Below are 14,087 nucleotides of genomic sequence, written 5' to 3'. Positions count from 1 at the left end.
TTCCGGAAATAATCATGATTTGGTCCATAGGCCAATGGATACGTGTTAAACGGTTGCCGGAAGATACGTCTGCAGGCGCATTTTATCGCAAATGCGTGTTTTTCTATCACTCCGAGGCTTTTTTGACGCCGAGCGCATCGTCTAACTAAAACGAGCTTTTGATATGTTATCAAGGCTTTAGGATACATTTTAACCCTGATTTGGTTTTAGTTAGATGATGCGTTCATAGTTAAAATTTTTTTGTCAAAAGTCGACTTTTAAGGGACATCCATTAGAATCTTAGGGAAACACGTCTCTCCAATGTATGTACGCCACGTATATTATTGAGGGCAGTTATCAAGCCTTGTTAAACTCTGACAAGGAGATTTTCTTTAATTGTAGCCAAAAAAAACCCCAACAATGTAATTCCTGAAGATTTTTGCGGATGTCCCTTAAAAGCTGACTTTTGAAAAAGCTGTTGGCACAAAATATGGCGTCCATCGAATTACCTGAATACATATATCCATATTGAGACTCGTATTTTTCCCCGATTTTCTCGGTTTTCTGAGACGAAGTTCGGTGTCTATGACCGAGAAATTAAGTTACCCTTCTTGAAATAGAATGCAAAGTTTGGATTTTTTATCCTTTAGCGGCATTATAGTTCCTTTTTTCGGAGATGTTGTGTATATTAAATTAAAGCAATTATCATTAAGTCAAGAAAAATACAAGATCAAATATTTTGAGCGTACGATTCTATATTTAAACAATGTGAACATTTATAAAAAAATCTCGAACAAGAGTAGGTAGTTAAAGTTTAATATTTACAAAAGCTGACTTAAGTTAGCAAACATAGAATGCAGATGGAGAAATATGTATATGAGGGTGAAATTTCGTAAAATTTTGACGTTTTTGAGGGTGATTTAATGAATGGGCCAGATCAAGAGATATTATTGAAATTTCTAAATCTATAAAAACAAAAAAAAAAAATATCCTAACTATGCTGTTGTGCGATAAAATTCAACCAGGCTCTTCAATATTTCATCAAATCCCAAGAATATGAGAAATCAATTTTTATTATTCCAGGAATAGACAAAAAATTGCACGTTTGTGTTTTAATGAGCCATGAGGCTTCCGGCAATATGATCACCATTTGGGTGGTGAGCAATTTGAGAACCTGCGATGATTGCTCTCGTCACGAGAAAAATTTGGAGAGGGGTGGTCGGTTGGTATTTTATTTTCAATGGGTCTGTTGCGAGCAAGAGATACAGTCAACTGTATATACTTTTTCAGGGTGAATTTGCTCGATAATCACGCTGAGAACATCTAAAAAGTCTGAAATCCACTTTTTGGCGCGCAGTCTGAGGGTTTGTAACACGTTTTTTTTTTTTTCAAATTTACCGTGGATGGGGGCAGTTTTTCATGGCGACCGGCAGTCAGGTTTGCCCGAAGAGAGACTTTACCTAGGTAAACAAACAATCTTGGAAACTGTCATACACTCTTGTTGCGGAAGATTTCAAAGGATTCAAAGCTTTTGTTTTTTCAAAATTAAGATAGAAAAAAGAAATAAACGCTTGAAAGCAATTGAGATCATGCCATACAAAAAGTTAGTTAATCGTTTGTTTACTTAGGGTAGTAATAACTACCCTTAGTTGCTTACCCCTCTGCCTGCATGTGCAATCCTGGTCGGCGGTGATTGAGCAAAACTGCCAGCAGACGCAGGAAACTTAAAAAAGCGTGTTACAAACTACGCAGATTATAGGCTAAGGAGTGGACTTCAGACTTTTTTGATAAGCCTCGTGTGATTTTCGAGCGAATTTACTGTTAAATAAGTATTCAGTCGGCTATATTGCCTCCAAGCAACGTACCCATAGTATTTTTAAGCCCGGTATAACAGAGAAACTTGCTAATTTAATACGCATCTTTCCTCCATTTCGACCAATAACTGTGGCTTCTAAACAGCAATCAATTTATGAATACACTAAATAAAATTTAAACAATGAAAAAAAAAAAAACCATAAAAATAATTAGATCTGCATTCACAATTCGCAGTAAGTCCAGCTGACATACAAATAAATGTTAGAACAACGAGTTCACCACAATTTTTTCTCACCAGCGCAGTGGGGATTCCGGCAAATTGCCACGCTGTTTTTCTTCTATAATCATCCATTGTAAATAATCCAGATGACACAGCCTGCCTCAATAAATATCAATTATTTCACATTCATTTAACATAGACACATTTTATACAAGTTAATGTTCGAACATCAATTCAAACGGAATAATTTCAGTGCGGCCACCTCACGAGAGTCGGCACGGTCCCCTTGCAAAACGAAGTTCTTCGATGGGGAGAAAATGGTCATCTCCTTGTGTTTGTAGTGACGTGACGAAGCCTGGAAAACGCACCGGGTCTAAGCTTTTAAGTGCGCCTCAGGGCTGAAGGAGTGAAAACGCCTTCATTTTCTTCAGGTATGCAACATTAACAACCAATTTGATACCGTCAACTTCGGTATGGAGTTAATGAGGGTAAGTCTGTCTTGCTATTACATAGTTATGAGCTGAAGATAGAAAAATTTGAAACGCCTTCAATTTTCGCAAATGCAACATTGCACTAAAGCTCACTGAGCTCGCACAGAGGCGTTAGCACTGGCGTAAAGTGCGTTTTAATCATTGACCCAACTATATAGTATACAATAACGAACTAATTGTTCTGGCTCATTCATGAAGTTGAACTGTACAAGAAAATAGTACCTTTGATAGTTTTCAAAATGAGTGAAAGTGCACATTCCTTTCAGCGGATCGCGTCAAATTGCAAGCTATATAAGTGATTCAGGATGTAGTTCCATTGTCTTAGTAGTTTTTTGTTTGTTTGTTCGTTAAAATACTCCTTTTTCATAGTGGAGCATGGCCACCGAATCTGCCGTCTCCCTAAGCTACGACTATGTAAACGTTGAGAAGGCAAATTGGTTTTTTTATGATAACTTTTTTTTCGGGGGGGGGGGGGGGAGAGAAACTACAGAGAAAACAATTCCTTATATTACCAACATCTCCAATTATCATCATTGATAATAAGGAGAAACGGTAACAATCCTTGCTTTTAAAGGTCGAAAATCTTGATAAGTATTTCTGATAAAAAAAAATCGAGTAAAAATATTACAAGTGTTGCTAAATCAACATGAAACCGGTTAGTTCTTCGTTTAAACAACAACTTTATCATCATCGCAAATTCACAAATAACATTTAAGGATAAAAATTAATCTTCTACGGCAATTTCTGTCATTGCTTTTAGTTTTGATCGGAGAGGAGAAAACTTGTTCCAAGTGGGTGCTTTATGGGACGTCAAAAAAAGGATTAGCTTTTTAACTGTCCCTCAAACCCTCTTCATCGTCAATTTTTGCTATCATGATGTGAAAAATGATAAATTTTCCTTCATTTTACATATGGTCATAAATATGAGTGTTGTCATTATTATAAAAAAGTGGATCCCCTCCTTCAAAATATGGCAAGCTGTGACTCTGAAAGGAAAGCGATCGAGAAGAAAGTATTGTGCAACACGACCATTTTTTCCCTCCCAAATGAGAAAAATTCGATGAAATTATCGATTTTTTTTTTTAAATAAACGACTATCTAGAAGGTGGTGACTTCGCTAGCATGTTTTTAACGTTGCTTATAATTAAAAAGGAGGGCTCTTTAATTAAGCTGTATAATTTCATTGCGCACAGGAATATAAATTGCCATGAGGAGAAAATTTGTTTTCGTCACAAATAATTTTTTTTTTTTTTTTTTGAAACTAAACGGTTTCATCACAGCCAGAACAATTTCACCTCGATTAGTTTAAATTTGCGTTGCCGCGATTAAAATTTTACATACCAAAACCAGCCGTTCCCTAATTGCAAAATGTACTTCACTGAGCGCAATGAAGCTTTTGCAAAGAAACGCTTTTCATGTAAGATTGGATCCGATTCCTTTGAGTGCGTATAATTTAATCCTGAATCACCATGTCACTGCCAAAAAACGTAGTGGTGACACCTGAAAGTTGGCAACACTATTTTTCCTCCATGTAAATGAATGTAAAACAATCGATTTTTTCGCCTTTAATCGATATTTCCTTTTAATTCAAAGGGAGAAAAATAGTGTTTCAAACTTGCAAAATCGCAATTGCTCAAGCTTAATCGAGTTGGACCTTCACGAAATCAATGCCAACTGCAGAATCGTAGAAATTAATAACACTATTTCTCCTCCAGTTAAATCCATCAAAAATAATCAATGCTAACAATAAGTGAGGCGCAGTCAAACGCGTAAAAAAGGAGAAAAAAAGGAAAATCCATCCAGCAGATCCTGAGAAAAAGGTACATGAAGTCGTTTGATTTTTACACTGCGGAGATTGCATGTAATAAGTGACACTCCTTAACTCCTTTTAAACTGAGCTCCATGGAGATGTTGCATGTGTGAGTAATTTGCGATTTGACCGTTGATTCTTATGTAAAAGTTCGTGAGAAACACGATTGTGCCACTGGTTTTCTCTGAAATCTACTCCCAAGCTCAAAAATATAGGAGGAGGGATATCCCACGCTACCCTGAGAGTCCACCTCTACATCAAGACGAACTCTCCATGCAAAGCTAGGGAGCAAATACATTGACTGGGCTGCCTCTTCATTTGGGGACTCCAAAACTGAAAACACGGCATCACTGCTAATGTACCTATTTGCTCCCTATCTTTGCATGGAGAATTTGCTTAAATGTAGAGGTGGACTCTCAGGGTAGGGTGGGATATCCCCTCCATTTTGGCCTCAACTTGAGAACTTTTTTTGAGCTTGGGAATTGATTTCAGAAAAAACCAGTAGCACCATCGTGTTTCTCGCGAACTTTTACGTAAGAGTCAACAGTTAAATCGCAAATTCCTCACACATACAACATCTCCATTGACAATAAAACCAATTTTTTGAACATCTCCATTATTCACACACAGTTAAGTGGATGAGATTTAGTGTTGCCAACTTGCGAAAATCGTCACTAAGACTAAATTAATCATACTAGAAATCGGAAGTGACGTCGGGGAGGAACTGTTGCTGGGCGACGGAAGACAGTTGCAAGTCGATAGGTTTGGTGTCGTCGTAGAGAGCCGGCGCCTCGCATAGGATGACGAAAGTCCCGACGATCGAGGTGATGGAGAAGATCCACAGGAATAGCCGGTCCAGCACCATCGCCACGAATCCCCAATCTTGATCCTCCTGAAAGCAGATGTTTTCACAGCTCATTTCATTTCATTGGAGCTGTTGCCATAAGTGTAAGCATACACTGAAAAAAAAATCTCGATGTATTTACTAGGAAAAGGGTAAAATTAGGTACCAAGAGTTCAGGGTTCTACTTTGATCCCAGTTTTTTCTTCGTAAAATGACCATTTATGGAATTGGTAATTTTACCGAGAAATCTCGGTAAAATTATTGAACTTTCTCGGTAATTTTACTGGACCTTGGTAAAAACGCCAATATTTTTTATCGACTGTGGTAGAATTACCGAAATAAAATGGCAAAGTTACCGGGAATTGATTACCAATGAAAGTGGTATTCTTACCTGAAAAAAGCAGTAAAAATACCGGTTTGTTGGTAAGTTACCAATCGGTTTGGTAAAATTACCAATAATTGGTAAAACAAAGTGAGATGGTAAAGGTACCAACGGACTTGGTAAAAACGCCGAGGATTTTTTTGAAGTGTAGAGGGGTCATTTACACATAATGGGGGTTTACTGGTATAGAGCGGCTTTACACAATCACATCTTTTCGGGGAGAGGTGGTCACCATCCCTTTAGAGGGGAGAGGACAGGCCCCCTGAGCATAGGTGGATCCAAGGGGGTGGGGGTTTACGTCTCTCCGTTCGTCCGAAATAAGAGGCAGAAAAAGGGAAGATAGAGAAAAGGAAAGAACTGAGGTAAGGAGAAGGGCAGAGATAAGATGAAAGAAGGAAGCGTATATTTGGTAATCTTTCAAGACGAAATTGACTCAAATCGGATTTTCAGTGCTTTGAAATTTCGAAAATGTTCTGACGGAAGCCCCATGGAACCTCGTTGAATTTGTTGGTCAAAAGTGGTAAGTAAATTCTTTAGTCTCCTGACAACAGAATCGTGATCTTAAAATTCGAGAAAAAATACAAGTAGCTGAAAAATGGAACCAACCGATGCGATACGTCGCATGTCGTTCTGACAGAAAATATAGCGTCCATCGAATCACCTTAAACTTGTAATATTGAAGAAATAAGAGCAGTCAGGAAAGAGTGCCACTGTTCTCTCATTTCGTCTGAATTGAATCAGTATATCCTGAAGAATTTTTAAATAAAAACGTTCATGACGAGTTTGAAAGTTAATGATTTATTTAAAGACCCACCTTAAACCGCACTTCATTCGGTGGAACAGTTCTCTCACTCGGAAAAATCTTAGTTGTTTTGGGGCACCCTATGATAAATGCTACTTATGCGAAGCGCAAATAGTGTGCTGTGGTGGCGAATAGGCATGCAATGAGATCAAAGTGTTTCAAACCAAAGAACTCTGACAAGAGATCAGAAAGGCAAACCACGATGCACTTGGAGTTATGCAAGCAATGAAATGCGATTCGCGCAGTAACTTTCGAGTAATTCATCAGAGATAATTCTCATTCACCGCCATTCATCTTGTCTGAGGTGGAAATCCTTGATATCAAGGATCTACTTATTCATCGGCAAAAAGGGAGAACCCGAGGAAAGGTAGGCCACTTGAACCGCCAGCTAATGAAGAATGGCACGTCAACGGATACAGAGCGCCTGCCGGTCGCATAATACCACCTTTTTAACATAAATGAGTTGTGCTTATTGCATACACAAAAAAAGAAGGCGACGAGTGTGATTCCTTTGTTTCAAGACCTGACTCGATGAGAAAAATGGAATCTCATAATCCATTTTAATATTAAATTATGTCAAGCGGGATTCTGACATCGAGGTTGCCTAATGTAGGCGAGCTCGAACGAAATTGAAGCCGAGGAGGGTGGATATTCGCGGGGGGTCTGGCAAGGTCGTTCGGGAAAGGTGGGGGAAAAGTTGGGCTACTCACTGGCGGCGCTTTATCCTTCCAACTTATCCGTGGCAGCCGGGAAAAAAATGGAGGGAAAGTTTTTGACCATTATTTTACTGTCTAATTCTTTAAACTTCATTCCGGTGCTTTTTGTCCCCCTCGCTTTTCCCGCGTTCCCGGGCGCCTTTTCTTCGCTTCATCCACGTGATTCCCGCTCATTTATTCGCGGGCATTCCGGGGCTCAAGCGTCATTTGCCGCTTCACCTCCCAGATTGACTCATCCCAACCTCTGCTCATTGCCCTATATCTTTTCATGCCTCCGACCCGCCCGCGTTCCCCCATTCGTCCTGAGACCCTTGAAGTGGGATTTAAATCCCACTAAAACCTCGGCCAAGAATTAGTTTCCGAGCCGAGGCTTTGTAGAGCCGTGTAAATTGGAACGACACACAGTGATCTCCGTCGCAGCCTACTCAAGATCGAAGGCAGAGGGGGAGAAGAGAATACTTGAAGGTATACACAGAAATGAAAAGATAACGTTAGCGCATCCTTAAAATACGTATCGCTCCGGAGGTTGGGTGAATGTTTCTGTTATCCTCACGCACCGTTTCTAAGGGAAAATATATTGCTCGAAAAGCTGAGTGATTATTACTCAAGGTATTTACCGAGGTTTCAATGCGTCATTTTTCAGCATTCATTTACCCGATTTTAATGAGCTTTGTTGAAAAGAGGTCACTGCGGATAAATCTCATTTTGCTTCATTTTAGGCCTCGATAATATCTATACTTCTATGTACTCCGTTTGAAGTAAGTATTTCAAATTTTGAGTACAAACAGGAAAACGAAGGTCGAAAAAATTGGATTTTGAAACGTTGACAGGAAACATTCTGATTTACCATGTATCTTGAAGATTGAATCTCGAGCTGTCTACTTAATATCGGTTCCAGTAGAAGGTAAGAAGTCGCAGAATAGAATTTTATTTACTTATTGAAGAAGAATAATTGGACGTTTTTTCGCTAAAAGGAACTATGTCCAAGTGGAAAGATAGGGTGTGCTCGTGGAAGCTAGACAAGAAACAATGCAAAAGTGGATATAGTTCCTTTTGAGAAAATGGAAAAACGGGATTCGACATTAAATCAAAAGGAACTGAGCGCTAACCCGTGAGCCGTGGACATGTGACAAAAGCGTTGTGGACAGGGCTCATGAGTTTTAAAGCGCCCCGAAGACAAACGACGAGCTCGTCGCGTAAGGTCGTCACCGCTAACGTCACTGGCGCTTTAGAATTCCCATTCATTCTTTTGGCCCTCACACTGAAAAAAAATTCTCGGCGTTTTTACCACGGTCCATTGGTGCCTTTACCATCTCACTTTTTTTTACCAATTATTGGTAATTTTACCAAGACAGACTGGTAAGCTTACCTAAAAACCGGTATTTTTACTGTTTTTTCAGGTAAGAATACCACTTTTATTGGTAATCGATTCCCGGTAACTTTGCCATTTTATCTCGGTAATTCTACCACAGTCGATACAAAATATTGGCGTTTTTACCAAGGTCCCGTAAAATTACCGAGGAAGTTCAATAATTTTATCGAGATTTCTCGGTAAAATTACCAATTCCATAAATGGTAATTTTACGAAGAAAAAACTGGGATCAAATAGAACCCTGAATTCTTGGTAATTTTACCCTTTTCTTAGTAAATACACCGAGATTTTTTTCTCAGTGCAACTAATAGGCACACCCCACCTTTCCACTTGCACACTGACACAACTTGTGCATTTTCCCACTTTCCATTTAACGTAAAACGTCCAATTTAAAGATACTTTGTTACTCACGGCATCGAATTCGTCCTCGCGGAGGATGTGGTGCTGGATGAACTTGACGTTGTGGATGGCCTTCTCGAGCTCGAAGGGGTACTTCTTCCTCTGAGGGGCGTCACTGAGGTTGTCGTCCTGGGCGACCACCACGGGGTGCCCATGCCCGTGACCGTTGTTCATAGCCTCGACGCTGCCGCTGAGGGCGCCCACGAGGGAGTTGAACCGGTTCGTGACGCCGTTGTTGGCGTGGAGCCCGTTGCAGCCGGGGCCGCCGCCCGGCATGTACGGGTGCCGGCCCCGGAGGGACTCCGTCGAGGAGCCCAGCGAGGAGGCCGCCAGGGCTGCGTTGAACTTGGCCGACGTCGCGTTCTTGAGCCGCTTCTTCGCCGCCATGTCGATCAGCAGCTGCTCCGGCACCCGCATCTGAAACATTCATCACCGAAACAATTGAGGACCAACATCAAGATTGGACTGCACCAAGCAGCACTGAACAATCTACATTGAGATTTTTTTTTTTTTTTTTTTTTTAAACTACCTATTGTAAGGATGGGTTCGACTATATCTTGTCAGTGTCTTATTTATAATCATTGGCGAGTCATGCCCATCGTAATTTATTTTACACTATTTTTCTTCAATTTTAAATATTTAAAGATTGCCCTGCTGAAATTGAACAGCAGATCTGCAGAGGTGCGTTATATAGCTAGATCGAATTAAAGGCTTTTCCCGTGGTTAAGTTTTTTCAAAAGCAATCGCAGTCAGAGGAAGATCCTTTCTAAATTTTTGAGTTATGGACAAAAATTCATGAAAAGTGGCTAATTTTTGAAGTTACGAATATTGAATTTATTCATAGCTTTAAATTAACTAAATTTCAAGTGAAAAAGGGAGTCTACGGAGTTGCAGATGGACTTTTATTTTTAGGGTAGAAAACTTGGTTTTTCGACCATTAGCTCGCATTTCCAGAGGAATAAGCCCAAGTGATTTTTTCTTTCAAAAAAAAAAAAAAAAAAAAGAGTTCCAACAATCGTTTTTTTATTATTAATAGGCAATCATTACGGTGGCGTCTTACGATCAACAGCTTCAACTGACCAAAACCCAAATTATTTTATCGCAAAATATCTAAAAGCCCTTGAAAATCCTCTGGCCTGAAATCTCCCTTCAACTTGGAATTGCTGCGAACTGGAATCATTGGCGGATCCGATAAAGTGGCAGCACTGTCTTTTCTCTATTTAAATCTATGGAAATTTATCGATTCTTGGAGGGGCCAGGTGCTCCGACAAGAATCGATTATTTAGCATAGGTTTCAATGGAGGAAATCCGGTGTTGCCAAATTGCTGTATCCGCCTCTAACTGGAATGCTATCATGCTTACCAAGAGGAGTCTAGGAAGTCGTCGAATAAAGAGTTTTCGGACCCAGGGGGCCATCTTGTGGGTACTGGGCTTTCGGTAGTGGACGTTGAGAACGCCGATGGTGATGACGACGCAGAGGCCGATGAGGACGAGGGTGAAGAGGAGGTACTTGCCGAGTAGGGGAAGGGCCAGCGAGGTCGAGGGGATGATCTCGGAGATGAGCAAGAAGAACATGGTCTGCGACAGGAGGATCGTGATGCAGAGCACCACCTTCTCCCGGGAGTCGGCCGGCAGGTAGAACACCAACACCGACAGGTACGAGATCCCCACACACGGCACAATCAGGTTCACTGTGTAAAACAGCGTCTTCCGCCGCAGGGTCAGGTTGAAGAAGATGTCTGAAACACAGAGCACATTGAGCTGAATCCAACGATATTCCTGGGATCGGAGTAATGTAGGGATGAGATCCACCACTACAATGCAATTCTATATTATCACCAGGACCGAAATAATTGCAATCATTGCAATAATGGAGAATTTGCATGCAAATTTTTTATTGCTTCTTATAACTCCGTTTATACAAACCTTTAAGGTTTTGAAAGTGGCTCCATTGGTTTCCTCGTTGAATTTTCTTCTGTAAACATCCCTTGAAATTTAAAATATGACGAAATAAACATCAAAATTTGCAGTTTTAGTCAAAAATTTCATGTCCGATATTTCTTATGGAGAATTTGCATGCAAATTTTTTATTGCGTAATCTGAAAGTGCCTAAAGAGTTGATTTTCCAGTATTTTTTATTTTTTTCTGCTATGGGAAACAGTATGAAATTAGATTTAAAAGTGAGAAAATGCACCGCCTAGTGACGTCATCAGGCGGCATTTCCCATTTGAACGCAGGTATTTTAGCAGATTAGATCATTTTGTCATATTCTCTCCAATAATTGTTCAATTCATGAACTAAGGGTATCCTCGTGTTCAGTTCACTCAGTAGTTTCCATTTAAACACGAAATTCATCAAATTTTAGACTCCTGCAAATTCTCTATTGTTAATATTTGCAATAATTGCAGCTCTCTGCTCTTGTTGATGACATGTTGAGGTCATATCGTTACCATGGTCCATATGGTCCGAAATGGAGCGTGTTGGTGTTAAAATGTTGTCAAATGTATTCAAAATTATATCAACTTGCTCGAAGAGACCACAATGAAACCAGTATGTAACTGTAAAGGTTGGTAACAAGATGGTACACCGCATTGGTCACACATTGGCACCACGATGGCGTCAACATGGTATCATGGTAAGAGAAACGATAATTTTTCCCCTCGGAGGAGGTGCTTTATCACTGCGCAGCTTTCTGACAGCGTGAAGGGGAGGTTGGGTCACCCATCGGGCAAGGATCTTTCTCCAGCCCTCCCCCCCCCCCCCCAGAAAAGTAAAATCGGTTTAAAATCATAATGCAAGTTTTACAATTTCCATGCACTGATTGTTTGAAGAGTAGGGCCTTACTGAAAATTTTAAGTTTCAACACCTTACTATACATCCTTTCATACATAAAATGCATATTGTATTCGTGAATATTGACACTCTCTAAATAATATCTCTACCCCTGGAGGATGACGGAATTGGACTTTAAAATTCGAATGTTGAAATGAGAAAATGAATGGCGTGGAAAGCATTGTCAGCCAGCGCTGGAGTAACTTCCAATATTGAACTTTTCTAACTCAAAATGTCACAAAAGAACCCCTCTCAACCCCTCCGACCCTTATTTCAGAGTGTGGGTGTGAGACCCGACAGTATTCGAGGATCCACGACTCAAAAATCGCTTCACATATTTATGACTAGCCCTGCGCTGATTTTAATCAAACATTCATTTGATTCAGCATCGGGGAGCTTTTGATGCGAGTTTAAATCCTTTAAGACCTTTTATTTGGGGGCTCAGAAAAAGTTCCCCCTCGCGCCCCGGACTGCGAGATTAGTATGTGCTCCCTGGGGCTGAGCTTGCGATGCTCAGATGAACTTTTTCATAATGGTTCCTGCGCCCTGAAGGGACCGAAGTCGATCGAGGCGCAGTAAATCACTCCGCACTGCTGCCAGGTTGACTGGAACAAACATGCAGCGAATACAGAAAATCACTCCAGCGCGTTCACGAAATACTAAAATAATTCAGTGTTAAATTTGATTCAATGTAGGCCAAAGCGCTTTGGAAGCGCGGAAGTTTGAATCAATGGTCATAAAAATCGCGCATTACTATGAACGAGGTTGAATTAGGGAATTTTCAAGTATACATCGCATTATTTTTAAATTTTAACTATGAAATATGAAAAAGCTTTTGGGGAAAATGTTAAGCGGGAGAAGTAAAGACCCAATCATCTTTCATATAGGGTCTACTCTTGGTGAACAACTTAATACGATCTCAATAACATTTCAGGAAGCGGACAGTCCTCTGTACTGCCGTGCTAAGGAAGAACGCCGTATGAGCCATCAGGCGTTGCCAAAGTTCCTCCGATAAAATACGAATTTTCAAGAAAACCGTTGGATATTTTTCCTCGAATTTTTCAGACCATTTTGTACACTTTTCAATCTAAAATATCTCAAAATTTGAAGGAAATCTATGCACAACTCTCCCGTAAAATGCATTTTTTATCTGAGGCAATTTTGCAACTCTCGAATGTACATACGGCGTTCTTCCTTAGCATGGCAGCGTAAGGGGGGGGGGACTCCTCAAGAGTCTCCTATGGATACGTTTATTAAGATATTTGTTGCAGTGTTTGCAATCTCCCCTAGATGTTGGTCCATCGATAATATCAAAGGGTCTTTTCCTGCGGTGAGGAAGTTGAGAAAGCAGAGTTGAAATCCGGCACTGGAGGAATTTCCGCGGTGAGCGGTGACGCGGGACGCGGCGCTTTGACCGGTGACCACACCGCGCCATGCCGATAGGGCATCAGCGACGTCAAGTATCAGATAAGGGACCGAAGCTCACATACTCAAGATTTATTTCCCCCATAAATTACTTCCTTCCCTCCCCGCCCCTCCCTGTGCGAGTTCCGCGGGGGGACGTAAGGGATGCGTCTCATGACGTTGTCCTGCTGACCTTAGGACGTGATTGCACTCCGAGATGAGATCTGTTGTTCGTATGGCTCCATCCGTTCCACGGCTCACGTGAGAGTGGAGTTCCGTCCTTTCGTTAGAGGGGAGACGATAATTGCCCAACTTATTCCGCGGGCTTCTCCATTCAATGGATCGACTTTTTGCCCGCCGCACATTGGGGCACTTTGTCTCAAAACTTGACCGAGGCTTATTTGGACCACATTTTGCAATAAGGAACCACTATTACTGGTTCATTTAAGAAACAGCATATATGTCATTGGTTTCCCTATGCAGAAAGGTGCTTTTATGGAGGAGCCGGAGATAGTGGTTCCTCATTGCAAAATGTAATCCATTTTTGATGAATTGGACGGATTTAGCCAGAATCAGTTCATTTGGACTTCATTTTGCAACTAGGACTATAATTTAGGAATTGTAGTCCTAGCGCCTAGCCCATTTGTAAAATCACTCATTTGCATAGGGAAACTGATAGTACATACGTCGTTTCTGAACTGAACCATAAATTGTGGTTCCAAATAGCAAAATTCGGTCCGTTCTACATTTATGTGAAGTCATATTTTGCCTAATTTTCGTTCGAGTTGTCTTTTTTTAACAGAGAACTGCCGTGCTAAGCAAGAACGCCGTAAATCCATCAAGATTTTCCCGCGTTTTTTGGAGCTCAACACTTTATGATATAGAAACTATTTTACCCATGCACCTCAAATTTTCAGGTTAAGTTATCATAGTATTTGCGAAAGAATTCTGTAAAAAAAATTGTCCCAGGGTACACAAGTTTTCCTGCTATGATACATTGTTTCCAAAAAATTAAAAATGG

At 40.5% G+C, this 14,087-nt stretch overlaps 1 protein-coding gene across 1 annotated transcript in view; it reads right to left on the bottom strand.

The window, feature by feature from the left end:
- Positions 1 to 714: 714 nt before the first annotated feature.
- nAChRalpha2 (nicotinic acetylcholine receptor alpha2) overlaps positions 715 to 14,087 on the bottom strand; it is an 89,761-nt gene continuing 76,388 nt past the window's right edge. Inside the window, exons 6-8 of the mRNA XM_019056897.2 lie at positions 10,193 to 10,569; positions 8,843 to 9,247; positions 715 to 5,207 (exon numbers count right to left, since the gene is read on the bottom strand). Coding sequence (XP_018912442.2) covers positions 5,010 to 5,207; positions 8,843 to 9,247; positions 10,193 to 10,569 — 980 coding nt within the window. The 3' untranslated portion in view covers positions 715 to 5,009. The remainder of the gene's footprint in view (positions 5,208 to 8,842; positions 9,248 to 10,192; positions 10,570 to 14,087) is intronic.

This window comes from Bemisia tabaci, chromosome 5 (assembly GCF_918797505.1).
Source record: "Bemisia tabaci chromosome 5, PGI_BMITA_v3".
NCBI classification, from domain to species: domain Eukaryota; kingdom Metazoa; phylum Arthropoda; class Insecta; order Hemiptera; family Aleyrodidae; genus Bemisia; species Bemisia tabaci.
This window is presented reverse-complemented; position numbering and strand designations above follow the sequence as displayed.